General features: G+C 44.0%; 3 protein-coding genes across 9 annotated transcripts in view; 2 read left to right on the plus strand and 1 right to left on the minus strand.

Annotated features, from left to right (window-relative positions):
* Positions 1 to 5818, plus strand: part of INTS8 (integrator complex subunit 8) — a 23072-nt gene extending 17254 nt beyond the window's left edge. For 2 of the 3 annotated variants that reach the window (XM_042035843.1, XM_042035844.1), the window contains 7 exons: positions 952 to 1070; positions 3551 to 3654; positions 4326 to 4376; positions 5000 to 5073; positions 5148 to 5212; positions 5305 to 5348; positions 5608 to 5818. In XM_042035843.1, coding sequence (XP_041891777.1) covers positions 952 to 1070; positions 3551 to 3654; positions 4326 to 4376; positions 5000 to 5073; positions 5148 to 5212; positions 5305 to 5348; positions 5608 to 5724 — 574 coding nt within the window. In that variant the 3' untranslated portion in view covers positions 5725 to 5818. Of the gene's footprint in view, positions 1 to 951; positions 1071 to 3550; positions 3655 to 4325; positions 4377 to 4999; positions 5074 to 5147; positions 5213 to 5304; positions 5354 to 5607 lie in introns of those variants that run through there. The other variant, XM_042035845.1, reaches the window with a different exon arrangement.
* Positions 5755 to 19766, minus strand: CCNE2 (cyclin E2). 5 transcript variants are annotated; one of them, XM_042035847.1, is made up of 12 exons: positions 19700 to 19766; positions 17901 to 17939; positions 17697 to 17805; positions 17462 to 17521; positions 15361 to 15512; positions 13405 to 13540; positions 11194 to 11340; positions 9872 to 9967; positions 9068 to 9202; positions 8292 to 8403; positions 7483 to 7637; positions 5755 to 7080 (listed from the first exon to the last, which is right to left on the minus strand). In XM_042035847.1, the coding sequence occupies exons 2-12, from the start codon at positions 17912 to 17914 to the stop codon at positions 6979 to 6981; spliced, it is 1218 nt and encodes a 405-aa protein (XP_041891781.1). In that variant the 5' UTR covers positions 17915 to 17939; positions 19700 to 19766; the 3' UTR covers positions 5755 to 6978. The 5 variants fall into 5 exon arrangements, with proteins under 5 accessions (XP_041891781.1, XP_041891783.1, XP_041891782.1 ...); XM_042035849.1 differs by lacking the exon at positions 19700 to 19766 and adding an exon at positions 19394 to 19487; XM_042035848.1 differs by lacking the exon at positions 19700 to 19766 and adding an exon at positions 19375 to 19487.
* Positions 18337 to 19766, plus strand: part of LOC121668402 (transcription initiation factor TFIID subunit 4-like) — a 2444-nt gene continuing 1014 nt past the window's right edge. Inside the window, exons 1-2 of the mRNA XM_042036177.1 lie at positions 18337 to 18465; positions 18773 to 19695. Coding sequence (XP_041892111.1) covers positions 18337 to 18465; positions 18773 to 19695 — 1052 coding nt within the window. The remainder of the gene's footprint in view (positions 18466 to 18772; positions 19696 to 19766) is intronic.

A 19766-nucleotide genomic window follows, 5' to 3' on the forward strand; every position in this document is an offset into this window, starting at 1 on the left:
TGATGGCATGGAGAGTTTTGCTCCTAATTTGATGGTCCTGATGAAGACATGGAGAAGAAGAAAGAGGAGAAGAAAAAACCGGGGTTTTTTTAGCTGTGTTCTCTATTGAGCTGTATGTAACTATGTGAACTATGTAATACATTATTATGAAATCACTAATACTTTTTGGGGTGTGTTTGAATAATAGCCAAAATCGGAAGTGGCAAATGATATGTCCTGATTTATTTTGGCTGGGTTGAGCTGTATTTCTCCACTGAAATTTAGAGGCTCTGTGGGGTGGGATCTCAAAATCAGGTTTAGATTCCATGAATGCATTGGAAGAGATGGCTCTCGTGAAAGCGTGTAATGTGTAGTGGGGTTAATCTGTCTGTGGTTGGTCTGATTAAACCAGTCTCATTACTGGTGTAGGCTTCAATGTATATTATAAGGTCAACCAGAAGAAAGTTGTTTTCATTATTACCAGAATTTAGTAGTAGGGTGAGAAAAATCCATGTTTTTGAAAATTAAAATTCCACAGAAACTTTGGGAAAGGCTGCCCAAATTGTGCCACACCATTTCCAGCCTTCCTTCCCAAGCTAGTTCCACAATTTTCCAGAGATTGCTGTCTGGCCATTCATGCAGATGCTGGGATAAATTTATAGTGGTTTCAGATCTTGTCCTCAAATTTCTTGAAGCTGAGAACGTACATTCCTGCACAGAACCTTTTTGTGGTGTCAGCCACTTGTAAAGTTCTGGCTCTTTGTTCAAGCCTGTGAAGGATGTTTTTGTTCTGTCAGATTTACTGTGCTGTAACAACAGTAGTCTTAGTCAACACGAAATCTTTTCTGGAGTTACTTATGCTTCACATATAATGCAAGGTGCTTTGGACTTAAACTAGATGGAAAATCAAATTAGTGGTTAAAAAACCAAACCAATAACTTAGGAATTATTTTTCTTTCTTTTTTCCTTTAGTCTTCAATCAGTGGACTTTGAAGCTGTAGCTATTACAGTAAAAGAGCTGGTCAGCTATGCCTTGACTATCAATGCAAACAACCACTTCTGGTTAATTATTCAGGCAGATATTTATTTTGGTAAGTGAAACCAATGTCTGTTTTTAACGTGTGTAGAGGTACCTTGCTGCTCTGAGATTTGTTTGACATAACCCTCCTTGTAGTTCCTTTTATGAAAAGAAGTTTAAGTGATATATGAGGTTAAAATCTTCAGATGTAGTGGTGTAGATTTGTCTGGGAGGTTGTTTAAGCCCACAGATAGACTGAGCTTCGGATAGATGCCATACAGACTTGCTTTTAGGGTAAGGGAAACTTCAGGAGTTACCCATAACTTCACTCTTCTAGTGCACTTGGTCCTTGAGTGGTGTAATTGTGTGAACCCATGACACTTGAGTATTTTTTAAGTGAATGGAAAGTTGTGAATAGTGGTTGCTTTTAAATGTGGAGATCAGCTTCCCTGGAGCACAAGATGAGCAGAATGGAGAGGATCTGTATTTTATATAGGGAAGTATCTAGGGTTTCTAAATGAGGAAGCATGAACTCCTGATTTGGTATTGGTTATGATGGGAAGCTCTTTCCTGTCATTCTGTTCTCACCTGCCACTTCCCACAGTACTTGTCTTTGCTCCTCAGCTGGGAGCAACCAGCAGAACTGGGACAACACAGGGTTTCAGATTCTGGGCACCATGACACACACCCAGATCGCACCAAGGCAGTGGTTGTCTGGGGAAATCTTGTCCAGCCTATGTGATCCTATGCTTTGCTAAATTATTGCCCAATCTAGAGTCAGTTCCTGGGGCTTGCTTTATAGTTTGAGTAAATAGAGTGCAGAGGGGTAGGTGCAGAAAAGTAAACTGAAATACAGCCAGACAGGTAAGGTACTGCCAGGTGTGTGTGCTGGAGAAGGGTATGGCCACAGCCACTCTCAAAGCTAGCTGGACATTTCTTTCACTTAAATTGTCTGTTGAGACCACTTCAGTGAAATTTAGCTTTTGGGCCAGATTGTTCTTTTCTGGCCATAAAATGGTATGTTCTGTGTCTCTGGCATCTACTTGCTGGTGCTTTGGGCTATCACAGAGGCAGAGTCCATATTTCCAAATTTATTTTTGGACTGAAAGGGTATCTGTGGTGTGCAGTAAGCTGTAGTGCAGAAATGTGAGTCTATTGCTTCTAAAAGAGACGTATTTGTCTAGAAGACGCTTTATAACACTTGGGCTGATGACACTGAACCGTGCCATAAATCAGATCTCCCCTGATGGGAGAGAATTTTCTAAAAGTCCTTGCAAGGAGTTTCAAAGATAAAACGAGACTTTTCCTTGAGTTTCAATGCTGCCAGATAGTTGTTTATTAAGTCTTACCAGAAGAACAGAGCCACTAGCATGACCCAGGTACAGCATAAGAGCACAGAAAACAGGAGAGAAATCTCTAATTATCAGGATTTACACAGCCTTTTAAAGATAATTTAACCAGTAGTTACTAAAAACGTACATTATTTCCACTTTCCTACCAATTATTCAGTAACACAGGCAGGAACTGCGGAATTCTCTATCCAGTCATTCCAAACCACTTTTACTGCAGAACATGGAGTAGTAGAAGAAGGAGAAGAAGGTTTAGAGAACAACAACAATCCTCCATTTTGATATTTTTTACTCTTATCTGTTTATTACAGAGAAGCCCAAAACCTCTAAATTTTTCACCCTGTGACAATCTTACATAGTAGTCTATCACCTAATTCACACCACTGTATTTTCTAGTTCTTGTCTGATCGTCGGTAATTTTTTCCAAGGTTGGAGGTTAAAACAGTGTTGTTCAGGGGGGTAAGAACCCTTAAAAACAGGCAGAGAAATATTCTCGGCACTCTGGGTTCCTACAGGGTGAGAGGAGGGGTCTTTATCCCGTGTTCATTGCTGTCACACTACACGTGGGAGAGTGACTCAGGGTTATAAACCTGTTTTTCAGTGTTTATTGCCTGTACAAAGTGCAGCAGCGTCCCAGAAGGAGGACATTGACATAGGGCACCTCAAAGCTGGTACTTAATGAACAGTGCTTGGAGCAGTGGCAGTGGTCTGTGTTTCAGCAGCCATGTGGGCAAGCAGGCTTCTCCTGCCGCAGAGCCCCTGGAGGCTGCTGCTTTCCCCGCAGCTCAGGAAGGTCTTACTGGGAGTAGAAGTAGTGCTGAACCATGAGAGTGCTGTTTCTCTCACTCACACCAACTAAACTCCTTCACTGCCCCATGTGTGCTAAGCTCACTGAAGACAAACTTCTTTTCCACTCTAAGGTTGATAGATTAAAGATCAACTACCTGAAAAAATAAGAAGTAATTCCCGAAAGGCAGAACCTTGCCTGTGGTGGTAGTTTTCCTGATGGTGTAGTTTTTCCATCCACCACTGTGTAACCACCTCCTATGTGTCCATGCTTTTTAAACAGGTCACACAAGTCACTTTTGCAGTAGAGTTCAGCTATGAGATACGCATCTGAATAATTTTATAAACAATTGATCTGAGTATTAAATAACTGCTGTATCTACTTTTGAGACTTTATTTTGCTTTTTTCCCATGGCAGCAACTAATCAGTATTCAGCAGCCCTTCACTATTACCTACAGGCAGGAGCCGTCTGCTCGGACTTCTTCAATAAGATGGTGCCACCAGATGTGTACACAGACCAGGTGAGCTAAAGGGGCATGTACAAAAATCTCTCCTTGGATTCACTCAACATCCTGATTCTATGTAGAGACAAAACTGTCCAGCACACACACATTCCTGTGCATGTGAGGTGTTTTATCTTGATGCATTTAGGAATGCACGTCCTCGTTGGCCCTTTTTTCTTTTTTGGCTTGTTACTTGAAAGCCATAGAAAATCTGAAACTTCTTCTTTGCTGAATCACAGGCTTTTGTGTTAGTTCATAGAGCCTGCAGAGCTGTGTGATGGGAAAGCACTATGGGACACCAGTGGAGTAGAGAGCAAACAGAAAAGCCCAGAGCACAATCAGTGTGTGGTGTGACCATCCCCTGGCTCGCCCCTGCAGAGCCACCCCATGCTGGGCAGGGCTGGGGGCCAGACCGGCTCAGGACAGCACAGCAGCCCTACCTCACCAGCAGCGCTGCAGTGCTCAGCTGCGCTCCAGCTGCTGGAAATACCTGGCTCCTACTGTGCTGGAAAGCTCCAAAGTGATGAAGGCTCAGTTCATCAGTGGATGTGCTAAAGCCTGGGAGTTTTTAGGGGGTAGAAGAATGTAGATAGCTATTTAGCTGGTCCCTTGAATGAAAAAAGAAAAATTGCAGTTTGTGTTCCAAAACGAGCATTTCAGAACGTGTTTTGCTTCTAATCTTTCTGTAGGTGATAAAAAGAATGATCAAGTGTTGCTCTTTACTCAATTGTCACACCCAGGTAAGAGGTGAAACACGGCATTAACTAAAACATTTGTTTATAAATATTTATATAGGGAATAACACTAAAAACAACTTTCCTTGGAAATGCAATCTGCAGTAGAGTAGCTTTTGTTGCCTTTGCTTCTAAGACAGTCACAGGACTAAAATTAATGAGTAAATAAACATATACTTGGGAATGTAAGAAGTAGTAATCTAGGGGTGTTTTGTCCTACTTTCCTCTGATAATACAGATTTTATTTTTTTTTAGAGACAGTATCTGTGGGGTGGTGTTAGGAACCTGGCCTTGTTTTTTGTGATAACTGCAGGTGCTATTGCTGTTCCGTGGGATCAGTCATTCTCCAAGAAGTAACAAAGCTTTTATTGGGCTCTTCTTTAAAAGCTCATAAGTGCATCTGGAAGCCAAGTCAGTCCCTTCTGATCTGAGTAAATCCCTTTTGCTTTTAGCTGTTGCTGCTGTTGATATGTCAGAATGATCTGTGTTCAGGTGCTCAGAACTTGCTTGCCCTGGGAGCAAGGTCTACAGTAGGTCTAGAAAAGGAGTGCAATGAGCAAGGCATTGTGGGGAAGGTTGGTTTGTGGGGAATTCAGGCTGTCAGAATCACTGCAGGTCTTTCCTTACAGGTAGCTATTTTGTGCCAGTTCCTCAGAGAAGTAGACTATAAAACTGCTTTTAAGGCACTGCAGGAACAGAACAGGTAAATGTTACAACAACGTTTATAGATGCCTAAACACTGTATGTGACTGTCAGTTAACCTGCCGTGTCTTTCAGTCACGATGCCATGGATTCTTACTATGAATACATCTGGGATGTCACCATCTTAGAGTATTTGACATGTATCCTTTTGCTGGAATACCACACATCCTGGGTGTTGACAGCTGGGAAAAGTCTATTACCTACCTAGTGACTTTTCTTGACTCGTCCTCAGATCTCCACCACAAACGAGGCGAGACAGACAAGCGGCAGATAGCAGTAAGTTAACCCAGGCTGCTTGGGGGTGGTGGGATTTCTTTAGAGGGTCTTTCCCTCGCTGCCACCACCTCTGAAAAGTTGCTGCAATTCCAGTCTAATTTCATCATGCAATTCTTTTAGAATCTGGGTGCTCATGTAAAGTTGTGGTGGTTGGGCATGTTACAGAAATAAACCACCATGGAACTAGTGCTGAAAATGCCTTGAAATGAAACAGCTTTACTCGAAGACCTCATGCTGGTTGTCTCTCTTTTGTTTCAAGATAAAAGCCATTGGCCAGACAGAGCTGAATGCCAGCAATCCCGAGGAAGTCCTACAGCTTGCTGCACAGAGAAGGAAAAAGAAGTTTCTTCAAGCAATGGCGAAACTTTACTTTTAGGCTAGTGCTGGAAGACTATTACAAAATGTGTGAAAGTGAAAAAAAATCTTTCAAGACTTTATTTTTTAAAATCCACTTAAATTTTTGTACAACATTTACAGTCTAGTATCTTTCTTCTTAGAAATAGATGAAATCTTATAATAAACCCCTTATTTTTACAAACTGTACAGAAGGCTGGAAGCAACTGCAGCTAGTTCCACAATGGCTTGTTTGAAGAAGACATGAATTCAAGTTTGCCAAGTTGGTGTGAGTGTAATGCAGATGTGGGTGGCACTTGATGCTCTGGTGCAGCTTCGTGGGCTGCTCAGTGTCATGTAACACTTGTCCCTGGCTGTGGGGCACAGATAGGAGCATCGTGAAAGAGGGAGGACTGATACCCTTCTTTCCCAGTACTGCCCTTCATCACAGAAGTGACTCGGAGGTAGTGAATATTCCAAGGAAAACACAGTAGTTAATGCTGTTTATAATAAACACTGATAACATACAGCTCCACAGTTTAAAATACTGTTCCTATGACATGAGTGGTTGTAGAGTACTTGCAGCTCCCTTTATTCCATTACCTTCTCCAGTTCTTGTTGCAAGTGGGTAGCTGGGGACTGTACTTTTTCCAGTTCGAGTTACTGCAGCAGCAGGTTCTTTGCTGGTACTCTTACCTGAGGTCAGTGATGCACTAAAACTGAAGTTTATGGCAGGCCTAAAGGGCTTTAAATTTCTCAGCCTCCTGTGGAGCTGGGATTTGATACAAGGCTGGCTGCACTGTACTGCATGCGCAGAGTGGTTTCAGAGACGTGAACTGCTTACCCACGGACCTCTGTAATACTGCACCTGAGCTGGTGGGACTAACTGACACGAGTGAGCTCTGACCTTACCAAGGAAACAAAAAGAGTCAAGAAGAGGTAATACGTACAAGCTGTCAATATTCTCCTGCTCATCTAACCCAAAGTAAAGCAAGTCTGCTGTGTCAGCCCTATTAAAAATGTTCTTGAAATTCGTAAATTAAGAATTCAGTTCTCACTATTAAGTCATGTCAGAATGGACCAAAGTGGTCCAGGCTCTTGTGATAGCAGGGTGCAATGCTCAGCTGAGCTCTTTTTGTCAAGTCTGTAGGAGGATGCTGGTCTCAGTTTCCATCTGTTGCATCTTTTACTGCCCAAGTCTTGAATAGCAGTGAAGAACATGAGTCACCTTTAGTGTGGTCCTGTTCTGAAGCACCAAGTCCTGTTTCTGAATCTGTTCATGACAGTTGGCTGTATTTCATTTCTTCTCTGTGCTTTTGGGAGGGGTTATTATTCCTCCTGTTGACACAGGTGATAACTGCCCTGGGGCAGTAGACACTACTCCACTGTTCACTTCTTCCTGTGTATTGGGGGAAGAAGACAACAGTTAATACCTGTGACAAGGTCTACACTTTTTTGTGTCAGCAGGAGGCAGCAGTGCTTCCTCACACATCTCATACAATTCGAGCACTCCAGAGAGTTAGGATAGTGAGAAAACCGAACTGACATTACATAACAAAGTGAAGATTATTCTCTTACAAACACCGCTCCAATACGGCTAAGGCAAGTGTTTGCTTAAGGCCTGGGAGTGTTAGGGTAAATCACATGTTTAAAGCATCACTGGTGGTGGGGCACTCACTGGCTGAGGTGAGCCAGGCCAGGTGTGAGCAGGGAGGTGCTTTGGCTGCTCACAGCTGCCTCAGGACAAGGGATGTGTAATGTACTCTCAGCTGCCTGAACTGCACATCCACAAACCACCTACCAGCATGTCCAGATAATTGGTATGGGTCTGGATATTGTGTCGATCTTCCGCTGCAACCTTCCTAAAGTTCTTCAGCTTCACAGGAACTTTTTTTGCCACATTTGCAAAAGGAACCATCCATTGTACACACTCTGAAATGCTGTCCCAATCTAAGCCTAAAGGGTAGAACACAGGAACATATTTAGAAAGCATGAGCGAGTTGCACAGTGTTCCAATATGGCCATGAGTTAAAAAACTCAAATAATACTGCAGATAAAAATTCAGAAACATCCCCCCAGAAACAGCCAACATTTCCTTATGCTTGTAACTTAAAAGGGTGCTGGTTGAGGAGGGTGAATGGAGGTCACAAGGGTTGCTATTGCTTTCCAGGGGAGGCTGAAGTGACTTGTGGCTTGAACACAAGATTGTGGGTCATGCTATAAAAACATACACTGGGTGCTGCTGACAGCCATGCATGACTGCTTGAGAACTGCATTTCAGGAGAAAAAGTGGCCAAATATATAGCTAATGATCCTCCAGACATCTGGAAGTCATAGAGCAAATATTAGCCCAAAAGCAAGAATGTTTTAATTCCTTAGCAAAGGCTGCACTGCTGAAGGTGTTTCCTTCTTTTGAGTCTTTGTAACATCTGAAATAGTGGTAGGAAGTGAAATTAGAAGGAAAAGAAACCCACAGAACAAATACTAGTGTCCATGTAGCCTTTGGTCTTTGGCAGCCTGGTAAACCAGTACCCTTTCAAGAGATTTGGGCCTGTGACAGCTTCTGGAATTCCCTGCCTAACAAGGCCAAGCTTTACCGAGGTATCTTACCTGAAGCTTTCTTAACTATTTCGATTGAGGTACAGTGGCAGAGTGCTGCAGCAGCTAGTGTTCTGTACTGGAAGTCCAAAGAATTCACATCCAGAATACACAGGTCTAAAAGCTAAGCACATGAAGAGTGACAGATTTTAACAAGCTGATCCTTTAGCATGATCCTGTCTCAGAGAGGGCTATGCACACAGCAGTCCTCCTACAGCCTCTGCCTCAGAACAGGGCTGAGCTCCAGGAAGGAGTTTCTTAAATTTAAATCCTACCTAGTGCAGTATTTACACCACTGAGCTACCCAGCTTCAGTTAGCCTCTCTGAGGCTGGGCACAACACATGTCCATAACAAACTGAACCACAGCACTTCCAAAATAGTCAAAACACTCCCAAGGCTGCCTTCTTGGCAATTACACAGAAACACTGTTAGGGGCAACACAGGTAAAAACAGCCTGGGGTCTGAAATTATCCACCTTCCCCTCAGAGCTGGCACTGCTGTTTATAGAATGCTGGAGTGCACAGTGATTAAAGAAAGAAGATGGATTTTTTATTTTTCCATCACACAGAAAAGTCTTAAAGAACGTGAAAGCAGGGAGACAAGGAACACAGGGGTACTTGTCCTCAAAACTGAACTTCTTTGGTGGAGTCAAACTTGCTCATTCCTTAACAAAATAACAGGCGAGGGGAAACAAGGGAACACTTAGAACAAAGGGGCTTTCAGTATGTGATGTTCAGTTGTGATTGTCATTGTCCCAAGAACCATGTTCCAACAGTTTACTACTGACCTGGGCTATTTGAATGAATTTTTCCTGAGAATACTGAGGTAGCAGCACTTTCGAAACGTCCTTCAGAGCATCCACTTGAAGATAGAGGTTTAGCCAAGAGACAATTGTCACTGGACAGAGTTCCCATTTTAAAGCCTGCAAATATTTAACAAACAGTTAAGTGTCTTAAACCACTCAAGGACAGTTTTGTGCTCTGAGTTCTTCCTAATCCTCTCCTGAGATTATTGCATGTATCCTTAAAAGACACTAAAGATTTACAATTTCAAACACAAATATTCTTTTTAGGTTGCATTCTCACTGCTTTTTGAAAGGCTGTGCTAGAGATCAGCACAAATCTGTATCCCTTTACCTGTGCAGTTGGATTTTATGTGTCTTCTCCATTCAGAAGCTGGGAAATTAATATTATTTCCTCAAGCTTTTGGGCTAACTGCATGAATCTGCAGCTCATATCTATTAAAGAAGTATAGAGTCCTGTGCTGGTGGAGCCCTTCCAACGTGAGGAGCACTGAAGCCCCTGTTCCTGGACAGCAAGGGACATTGGCAAGTGCAGTACATTACAGTGACAGCCTTCCAACCTGCCCATGCCTGGCTGCACTGTTAAGAGCATTTACATTCACACAAGCATGAGAAACCTGGCCTTTTCTACCAGTCAGGGACGTCAGACATCCACTGCACACACAACAAAGGCTTCACTATTGTGCAGAAACAGGTACAGGTTCTTTTTCTAAGCAAAAAAGTGACATTGAAACACAAGGCTCAGCTGGAGTCTTTCACCCAGCACTTCAAAACACAGCAAATTATTACCTTTAACATAATAAGTTCCATTCTTACAATATCATCTTCACTGCAAGCACCATCAGTGACATAAGCGAATTCCTGTATTTTAGGAGCGTAGATTTCCTTTAAAGGGAGGGAAAATGAAGATTAGTGTGTCTTATAGTTCTGAGAAAGGTTGAGAAGATACTGGGAAATACTCTTCTGTCCATGTTAACATTTCTTATGCTACAACAGTGTTTTTTCATTATATGAAGTGACTTGAAACTTCAGGAAGGATAAGGAGATAAGATATAACCTACTTGGGTGTTAGTATCTACTGTATGATGCAATGGACTTATTGCAACTCTTTTAGCTTCTGGGCAAATAAATGCTGACCAAGAAATCAGAACACCCTTTCATTTATAGCTCTTTCTACTCAGCCGTTCCAATGCTGTAAAAACATGCATTATCCCAATTTTTGTAGATGGCTGTCTGGTACAGGTTACCTGCCATGTCAGTGCTGATGTAATCACATTGATTTAAAAAAAAAAAAAAGAGAAAAGCTAAAAAAAAAATGAGAAAAAGAATCCCACAACCAGCCACTGTAACTGTCAAAATCCATGGTGCAGAGATGGTTAAGGAAATTTGCTAAGCCAGCCATGCCAGCTGGGGCCAAGCACAGTTAGGTATGTAAGTAAAGGAGAGCTTGCCAGCAAAACTGCTTCCCTACCAGCTGGCTCTGTGACCACCATGGCCCCACACTTCCTTAGGACAGGTGACTGCTCATAGTGCACAACCTTGCTTCGGGAACAACAGTGAGAGCTGGGGGTTCCAAGGTAACAGCTTAATCCCAAATCTTCCTGTCAGTCTAGCCTACTAGGCAATATACAAAATGATGCTCTTGGCCTGTGGATGTAGCACACAATGTAAGGTATCTCCCACCATCCCTGCACTTAAGACTCACACTCCACTAAATGGAGGATATCATAAGGATATCATCCTGATGTACAGGCAGTTTGAGAATTAGGCTTGGTTTTGTTCAAGTCCCACACCCATTCCTGAGATTGTTTGCCAACTGCTGTATATTTGGAAAAAGACAAGACAAAACAAAACTACTTCTAGCACATTTGCATCCCTTTTAAGTTTATGTGGTCTCCTTCCTTGCTGCTGGAGAAAGGGAGGACAAAAAGTACACTTCAAGAGACAGACAAATGCACAATTGAAGGAAGAGAAAAAAAATTTCCCCTTCTGACCTTCAGTGTTGTACATACACCATCAAGTCCAAAAATTCAGACAAGAAATAATCGTTATCACTGTCTTTTTAGTTACTCAAAATTCAACACCCTCCTCCCTGTAAGAGAGCTGCTTACCTCAAGTTTGGAGGCAATAAATAATGAGGTAATTCCTATGAGCTGAAGCATGCTCTTGTTAATGTTCTTTTGTGTCAGCATGAATCTATCAAAGAAGTCTTGAGCTAGGTAGAAGGTTTCCCGGTGGAGCGCATACACCTCGCACACCTACAACAGGGGAAAAAACAACTCAATTTTCTGTTATAAAACTGTGTACGCACATTGGAGTATTCAAGCTATAACAGCAAAATGCAGTTTCATCTTCTGCACACACAAAGCTTCACATACCTAGGTATGGTACGATGCAGTGGTTAGCATGGGATTGGAAAACGTATTTCCCATGCTCCCATCTAAACATGAATTGCCTGTGATGTACTAACAAACTTGCAAAAAATACTTTTTCCAATTTAAATAGCAACCATTTTTCCACTGAAAGAAAAAAGCCTGTTGAGGAAAAAAACCCCGACAAAACAGCAACACCTACACATACACACACTAATTACCTTGATTAAGAATACTCTGGGCTCAAGCCTCAAGCTGAAGTCAAACCCTCACCAAATTCCCAGTAGGTCTGTCCCAGGGCAGAATCACAAAAAGAATCAAAGTCTTTGGCTCTACAGCAAGCAAGCCTGGAAGCTTCTGCTGGAGTGGGCTCTGCTGGCAGGCCAGGAGCACTGCCTGCAGCCCCTCAGGCACACCGACAGCCTCACTAAGCAGGAACAAAACTGCGGGAGCCGCCATCTGCTCCATCCCATTGCTGGTTTCCCTGGCAGGGAGAACTTTTAATACTCGCATTTTATCAAAGTGTTTCAAATGACAGTTCAACAAAAAAAGAAAGGAGTGCCAAGACCAGGAGATCTTAGGCAGAGCCCGACATTTTCACCTAATTTCTATTGAATTGGGAGGGGCTACCACATCTCCAGCTCGTCTGCAACTCCATACCCCTTTCACAACTAGAAAACAGTCAGATATGTATAAATTACCTACAATCTACATGCAGTAAAGAACAGGAACCAAAAAGAGTATCCAATAAATAGATCCCGGATGCTTCATTTTTTTAGTTGGATACAAAGTCACAATAAAATCTCACTACTACAAGCTATTTTCCAAGATAAGGTTGGAAGCTCATTTGCAAATTAAGGCCCTTCCCGACCACCAAAAACACAACTGATTGGCAGAAATAGCACAGCCCCACTCTTTCAGACCCGACACATTTGCCTGATAATTGATGTGTTACTCTGATACTATTAACGACTGCTCCAAAGAAGATTCAGAACTAAAACTGTACAGACCAGGCCTACCCATAAATAAATGGCACAGTTTCTATGGAAGTGTAATTCCCAAACATAGTAACACTTGGTCATGTTAAGCAGTATCTCAGTTATAATGTTACAGAAGAGTGTTAGGAGCTACTGGAGAGGTCTCAAAATTGCTGTGACTTAAATCCACTGTGGCATATAGAACCACTGAGCCGGACAACAGCAAGGCCCCTGTTGATACTTTTGTTTGGAAATTGGATTATTTCCTAATTCAAGGTTAAAAAGAACCAACAAACCAATTTAATGGTGATATGTAGATTCCGCATTAGAGGAACTAGTGAAGCACACAACTGGAATAGTTTTTTTATTCAGAGTGTATTAAAAAACCACCAGCTTTCATTGTCCTTGAAATTCCTTGCTAGTATGATTTATTTGTAAACTTTTCACATAAGAACCTGTCTCTATCAAGAACATTTCCCTGTCAGCCATTGATATATTCTGCTCTCTTCATATGATAAAATTGAAAATTCATTATGAAATCAGAAAATAGCATCATGGGCTGACACTTAAGAGCTCTTGACATAGTCAGGGTCATAAACCCTCAATACAGCTGTCTCATGGCTTAGATACAGTCTGTCCTGTAAGTTAGAGATCCATAACTGGTCTGTCTATAGCAATTTCAATACAAATGTCTCAAAACTAGATTTCTCTCCCTTGCAGGAAGTAGTGTGTCAAGAGCAAAAGTTAAATTCTATTGCTCACTGTCCTGGGGGGGAAGTTCAGCTCCTCCTGCCTGGGAAGGCCTGGATGTAGCTCACCAAGAGGATCAAAAGCAGTCACTCGTTCTGTTGCAAAACAGTTTTGCCATTTCTTCTAAGTGTGCATGTTGCTATTAGATCCTTATGTAAAAGCTGTGCTTTTACCTGCCTACTTCACAGGCACAACACACAGCAAAGTAACTAAAAGTACACACCTCTAAGAGCCAGTCTAGCAGTATCGATCTCATGTGAGGTTGCAAACTAGAATGTAGTGATGTGAAGTGTTTGCAGTGAGCATATCTGTTCTCCTTTGTCAGGATGTTGAGCCAGACATCTTTGGAATTTCCCCAGCTATGGAATAAAGTTACACAAAGCATTATTAAGTATATACACAATTCACAAAAAAAAAAAAGAATAAAAACACTATTTATGTTTACAGACATTCAGAAACAGAAAGAAAAATTCTGCATACTGTAAGATCCTTATGGTAATTGGAAAACTGCAGGAATACTCATAACGTTTTACATCACCACAACAGCAGCTTGCCAACATCATCAGCAAAGTCCCGTTCTACAGAACGGGTAGTAAAACTGAACATGTGCCTCCCAAAGTTGCACATGCAACCAGAGTTTCCTATTTTGCCTAGTTCAGTGGCTGTTCAGAGAGCAAGATAAAACCAAACCTTCCCTGTAAAAAAGGACAACATACTCCTCCCCAGGAAACACAAAGCATACCTGAAGTTGTCCAGTTTAGTTTGAGAAAAACATTGAGATAGTGTTTAAAAGTCACTTATCCATCCTTTTATTTCCTAGCTTACTTCAAGGCTCAGAAGCAAGCTCTTTAGAGAAAAATTTAATTCTTGTTTATTGCTAACTTATAATTTATTAGTACTCCAGTCTGTTTGGGAAGATGATGCCTGTATCATCAATATGGTTTTATTTGTAATTGTTATTATTAATCCATATGGGCTTTTTCTTAGATGCACTTCTCATCCTGCAGGTAACTAAGAGGAACAGCATGTTAACCAATGAAATTATGATTTCCTACTGAAATTTTTGGAGTTATGTATTTATCTTTCCACAAGCAGAAGCAGAGAGACAGAGCTGATCACTGGTATTGCCTACAAATTCTAACCCAGGTCAATTTCATTCTGTTGCCATCATAAGTTAAAAGCTGGGGAGATATTTGCTTGTTTAATGCACAACTCTCCCCATTCAAGCAGAAAGGCATTAAGAAATCAGTTATGATCTTCCTACAGCAGTTAGGGAACAATGGAGAAGGCAGGAGAAGGAAATTATCCTCTTATTTGGCTAATCAGAAAGGATGGAGCTCAGCTTTACCAGATGCCTGTCAACAACAGGATTAAACACCTTGCATGGAACGCTGTATCTGAAAATGTCTTTGAGGCAAAGAATCACCCTGCAGCATGTCCAGTTCTGATCAAGTTTGGGGCAGAACAAAGAAAAAAAAAAACCAAGGTATATCTAGAAAGGGTTCTCTTAAAGTAATGCTTCATGTTCTGCTTCTCTTGTCATTCACCTTGGCAGAAATTTTCCTTAGCACATTGCAGTAAATTTACCACCTCTTTCATTAAACCCCAGGCTGATACAATGAGCAGCTGGGTACTTATCTAACACACCTGAATGTCTAAGAAATTCTGAAATTGAAAACTATAATTTAGTCAGCTAAGCTATCTCTCTGCAAAAGGGCAATTTTCTAGAACTGTGACTGCACCAAGCACATTGCATTGCATTAGCAAGCTACCTGCACAGTGATATTGCCACAAGTTTACTTGAACATTTTTAAGTTCTTTAAGAAAATTTTGTGTAATACTTTTTGGTCACTCAGTTCCAATAGCAGTTTAGTTTCCTTCTTTAGAAAGAAGTTTAGTTTAACCATTATGTGCCTCTTAACCACTTAGTGCCCAGTGTTAAGTTACAAAAGGACAGCTCTGAAAGGTGAAAAGTCTGGTGTGTTTATAAGATCAGGGAAAAAAAATACCCAAACAACCAAACACAAGAATTTCTATCTTTTTCTTGTACATTAAATCTTCTGTGGGATGAGGAGACAAGTAGAGATGTGTATTATGTAAGCACAACACAACAGATTTTATTAGAATAGTTCAGCATATTTCATAAGACATTAACAATTACTGCATCTGTTAAACTTACTTGAGTTCTGGCAAAGGTGATGGATTTATGAAGAGGTTCCTGAACCTGTATTTTTTGAATCTCGAGAAGTCAGTGGTTACTGATTCTTTGTGAGGTGTTTCAATAATTATGCAAGGTGAGACACCTCCTGTTATTGTGGGTGGCCAACAACTCTGCAAAATAAACAAGGTATCTTTTAAATGCTGAATTTACTATGAGAGCAAGAAAGGCAATGAGTAGATTACAGTAACAGCACCAATATATGTAATGTACAATATATGTATGTCTTTCTGGATCTCAGCATTGATTCAAGTACCAAAAACAAGAAAGATGAAAATTAAATGCCAACAAAACCTTCCATAGTCAAGACAGAACATGTATAAATAGATTGGATGCATTTGGGAACTCAGCTTTGAGGAAGATGACCGTCTTTAGTTTATGAACCCACAAGTAACCTATCCATTGCTTGAAAAGCTCAGTTACAGTACAAAAGGCAAAGATATTAATTGCTACTATAACACAAGACATTAGGTTGCTAGTCCTATCTACTTATCCATTTGGAGGGAAAAGAAAGGAGGGGGTGGAGGTTCTACTGTCTCTCAGTGGAAATTCAGCAACTTGTTATCTTCCAGTTTAGTGCTCCAGAGAGGAGCCACCCATCTCAGCTCCAGAGCTAGATACCCATTGAGCAAGCAGCAGCTGTGAACTCTCTCAGCTTGCCAATGCCAAATATAGGATGCAATGACTCAAAAGGAGAAGAGTGCAAAGGTATTCACACAGAAGGTCTCAGAGAAGGAATCCTAGACTACTGTAGTTAACTATAACTCGTTTCAGTTATGCTTATTTGGTTGTATGTAACTAATATGAGTGAGGAAGTATCAAATCCCAGGAGCACAAGCAATGCTGTAATGGCTGACAGCCTTCAAAATGGTGACACAGAACTTTAAATATTCTCTGTGAAGTTAAGGGGGAATCCCATTCACAAAGAATGGCAACAGAGGGGCAGCCTGAACACAGAAGCTTTTCCTATATAGCTGACTTGCAAGGTAAGCTACACAGGATTCCCCTAGTATATCTAAATCTATTTATAGCCAGACTGAAATATCCCAAGAGTGAAGTTACATATTCCAGCAGAATTGACCTTAATGCATGCAGCCAAGAGAAAAGGGAGGTCCTACTCCTCTTTCTCTCCTGTGATCCTCACTGCCTAAGTGCCACCCCAATGCTTGTCAGACCCTCTGCCAGGTTGATTTAACTCACTAGCCCAGCAGAACAACAACTTATTTTGTGGTGCTAAATTAGCAAGATGAACCTGCATACTGCTTCATTCAAAGAATGGAGCAAGGCAGGGGATGGAGTGTATGGCCAGCTATCAAGGAAGATGAGACAGGGAAGCAGATTTCACCCTTTCAGCAAAGTTAAGTTGTAAGACAAAGTTTCACCCCAGGTACAGCTGATGTACTTACGCAGCATTTTTTCCTACTCAAGATTTACAAAGACAACTTCACAATCAGAAGAGTTTTGCTTCACCATAGCTGTTAGACTCATTACTTTACAAACAGAATAACTGCAAACAATATTGTTTGCAAGAGAAAGTTATAATATTTCACTAATCTGCTTTAAAATAGAAAACCATAAGGCCTGTCAGTTTTAAGAGCTTCCTGTCTTAGTGACAACAGATTCCTAAATTGATTTAAATAATCAAAGGAATTGTTAAATGAAAGTAAAGATGGCCTGGCGTGGTTATGAATCTTAACTAAATGGCCGTGAAACCACACCTAAAGTTAAAACAAGTGCAGTGATCTTGTTTAGACTTGCTTCTAGGCCTTACCTGCTCTGTATATGGAACTGTTCTGAAATATCTAGGGTTATTCTCTTTTTTTCACCTACCCTTACACTGCAGTGGGTTTTACATTGAAGGATCTTTGATCTGCAACAAACTCATGCGTAAAAAAGCAAAAACATATAAAAAGGTGCTAAGTTCCCATAGTTTTTAATATCTGAAAATACAAACTTCCCCTATTCAATACTTTCTGGTGTGGAATGCATGACTTCACACCCACCAACATAAACCAGATGGACTCCCTTACCTAGTTTGAAATGGTATTCAGGATAGAATTACCTTAATTTCATATTGATGTTTTTTAGCAATTTTCCCATCTTCTCTTTTCTTAATCTCCTGCTGAGAAGAGAGACACACATCAATACACTGACAGTGACCAGCACACCCACCTAAAGGCAAACTCTTTGCTACCCCTGCCCCACTTTATAACTTGGCAGACTAAAGACTGTCCCATCCAAATGCACTGGAGAACTTTCAGAATCATTCGATTTTCCAAGTTGCTCAACTTGCTCACCTCTGTTGTTCTTCTTTTTCTGGTCTGGAGATAATCTAGTGCTTGCAGTTCTTGTGGAGCCTCTTCTTGACAGGACAGTGGCTGCTGCTGTTTGGCTTGCAAACGGCTACTGCAAATAGCAAAGAGTAAAAAGTCATTAGACATTAGGAGAGCAGCAATTGTTAGATGGGTACAGATAATCTTAGTACAATGCTAACAGCTTACCTGCGCCTTGACATCTTCTTTGGGCTATAAGATCTCTACCTGGATCAAAGTAATAGGATAAGCTCAGTTAGTGCATCCTCACAAAACTAGAACCAGGTTCCCTGCTTTGTGTCACGAACTCATCACAAAGAGCAGCATGTTCTACACAGCTCAAATAGAAGGGCACAAGTATTCCACTGGCCTGAGGAATGCCCAAGCAGAGCATGACTGTGGTATATAAGTACACACAGCTCCATGTCCTGCTGCAGGGTGCCCAGGTATGCCAGCAGTTTAGCTCAGGCTGCCTGGGGGTGGGGGCAGGGAAGTTATAAAGGGACATTTCCCTCACAAGAGGATGTGGGGAGTCCCTGGGGCTGTGACCCCTCTAGCCCCCCCACACCCTCCATTCCACGCACCCACACAGACACGTTTTGCTGCTGCCGGCCCCTCCGGGGCGATGCCCCCCACACCTGCCGGGATGGCCGGGCCGCGATGGGCCGGGCCAGGCGCCGCCGCCCGCGCTCCCGCCGCGCCGGTTCCGCGCCAATTTCCAGTGAGCGGGGAGGCGGCGGCGGCCTGTGCCGGGGTCAGGCTGGGCTGGGGGCACCGCCGCCGCCCGCCCTTCCCTCCCGAAGGGCCGATCAGACACCCACCCGCTCCCGAGGGTGCTGAGGGGGGCGCGGGAGGGGCAGGATCGCCGCCCCGCCCGCCCCCCCCCCCCACCCCGCGCTCCCGCCTGGCTGAGAGCGCGGCTCCCTCCAAAACCTGAGGGGGAAGGAAGGGGCTGCCGGGACGGCGCCTCACACGCGGGGAGACATCCACCCCCCGCCGGGACACCCCTCAGCGGGACCCCCCAGCGCAGGAACCGGAGCTGTGAGAGGGTGTCCCCACAGGCACCCCGCTCCCAGGGCAGGGGAGCCGGGACCCGCCGGGGTGAGGCGCAGGCGGGCGGTCGGGGTCAGCCCGCCAAGCTGCTCGGCCGGCATCCCCGCCCCCAGCGCGCCGGGCTCCCTCCAAAACCGGGCAGCCCGCCCCCCGCGGGGCTCTCCGCGGTGGGGCGGGGGGCAGCCGATGGCGGGATCCCGCCGGCACCCCGACCCGCCGAGCTGCTCCCGGCGGGGGTGCCCGTCCGGGCCATCGCCACTCTCCGCTCCCTGCGGATGGGGCTGCCCGCGGGGACATCTCCCCCCAGGCTGTCCTCAGCCACTCTCCCTCCAAAACGCTGCCCGGGCGGGCGGGCAGCCTGCCTCGCCGCTCCCGGTCACGGCTCCTGGTCACCGCTCCAAGTCACCGCCGCCAGTGCGCCCCTCACATCCCCCACCACCGGCACCGTGTCTGCCGGTACCGCTACCACCACTACTACCATTATCACCGCCATCCTCAACACCGCCACCGCTACCATCACCACCGCTACCATCATCACTGCCGTCACCATTAACATCATAATTATTACTATTATTATCATCACCATCCCCCAGCCAGCCCCCGTCCTCACCGGCGGGACCCCCGCGCACCTCTGCCACTGCCGCCCGGGCCGCGCTGCTCAGCTGGCGCCGGCGCCAACCCGCTATATAGCGCGGCCGGGCCCGTGCTGCGCATGTGCGAGGGCGGCAGGCGGCTCCCCCGCCCGTCCGCCACCCGCGCCCCGCTCGCCCCAGCGCCGCCCCTGTCCCACAGGGCCGCGCCGACCCCCGCGCCCCGCGGGACACCCCGCGTCCCGGCCCGGCTGCCCCGGCTTCGCCGGCAGAGGAGTCCGGGAGAGCGGCACGCAGCGCCGGGAGGAGCGCTGCCATCGCTGCCGCCGCCCGCTGCCCCGGTACCTCTCCGCCGCCCGGCCCCGCTGGCGGGGGGCACCCCGGGCACCGTCACCCCGCTCCGCTCCGCTCC

This window comes from Corvus kubaryi, unplaced genomic scaffold (genome assembly GCF_017639235.1).
Source record: "Corvus kubaryi isolate FWS band 111438036 unplaced genomic scaffold, C.kubaryi_AGA036_p1.0 37385, whole genome shotgun sequence".
NCBI classification, from domain to species: domain Eukaryota; kingdom Metazoa; phylum Chordata; class Aves; order Passeriformes; family Corvidae; genus Corvus; species Corvus kubaryi.

Coding starts and splice junctions, on each gene's coding strand:
- CCNE2 (XM_042035847.1), bottom strand. Junction 8,404..9,067: donor AATTCATTCAAATAGCCCAG/GTCAGTAGTAAA, acceptor TCATGTGCTTAG/CTTTTAGACCTGTGTATTCT. Junction 7,081..7,482: donor CCAATTATCTGGACATGCTG/GTAGGTGGTTTG, acceptor CCCAATACACAG/GAAGAAGTGAACAGTGGAGT.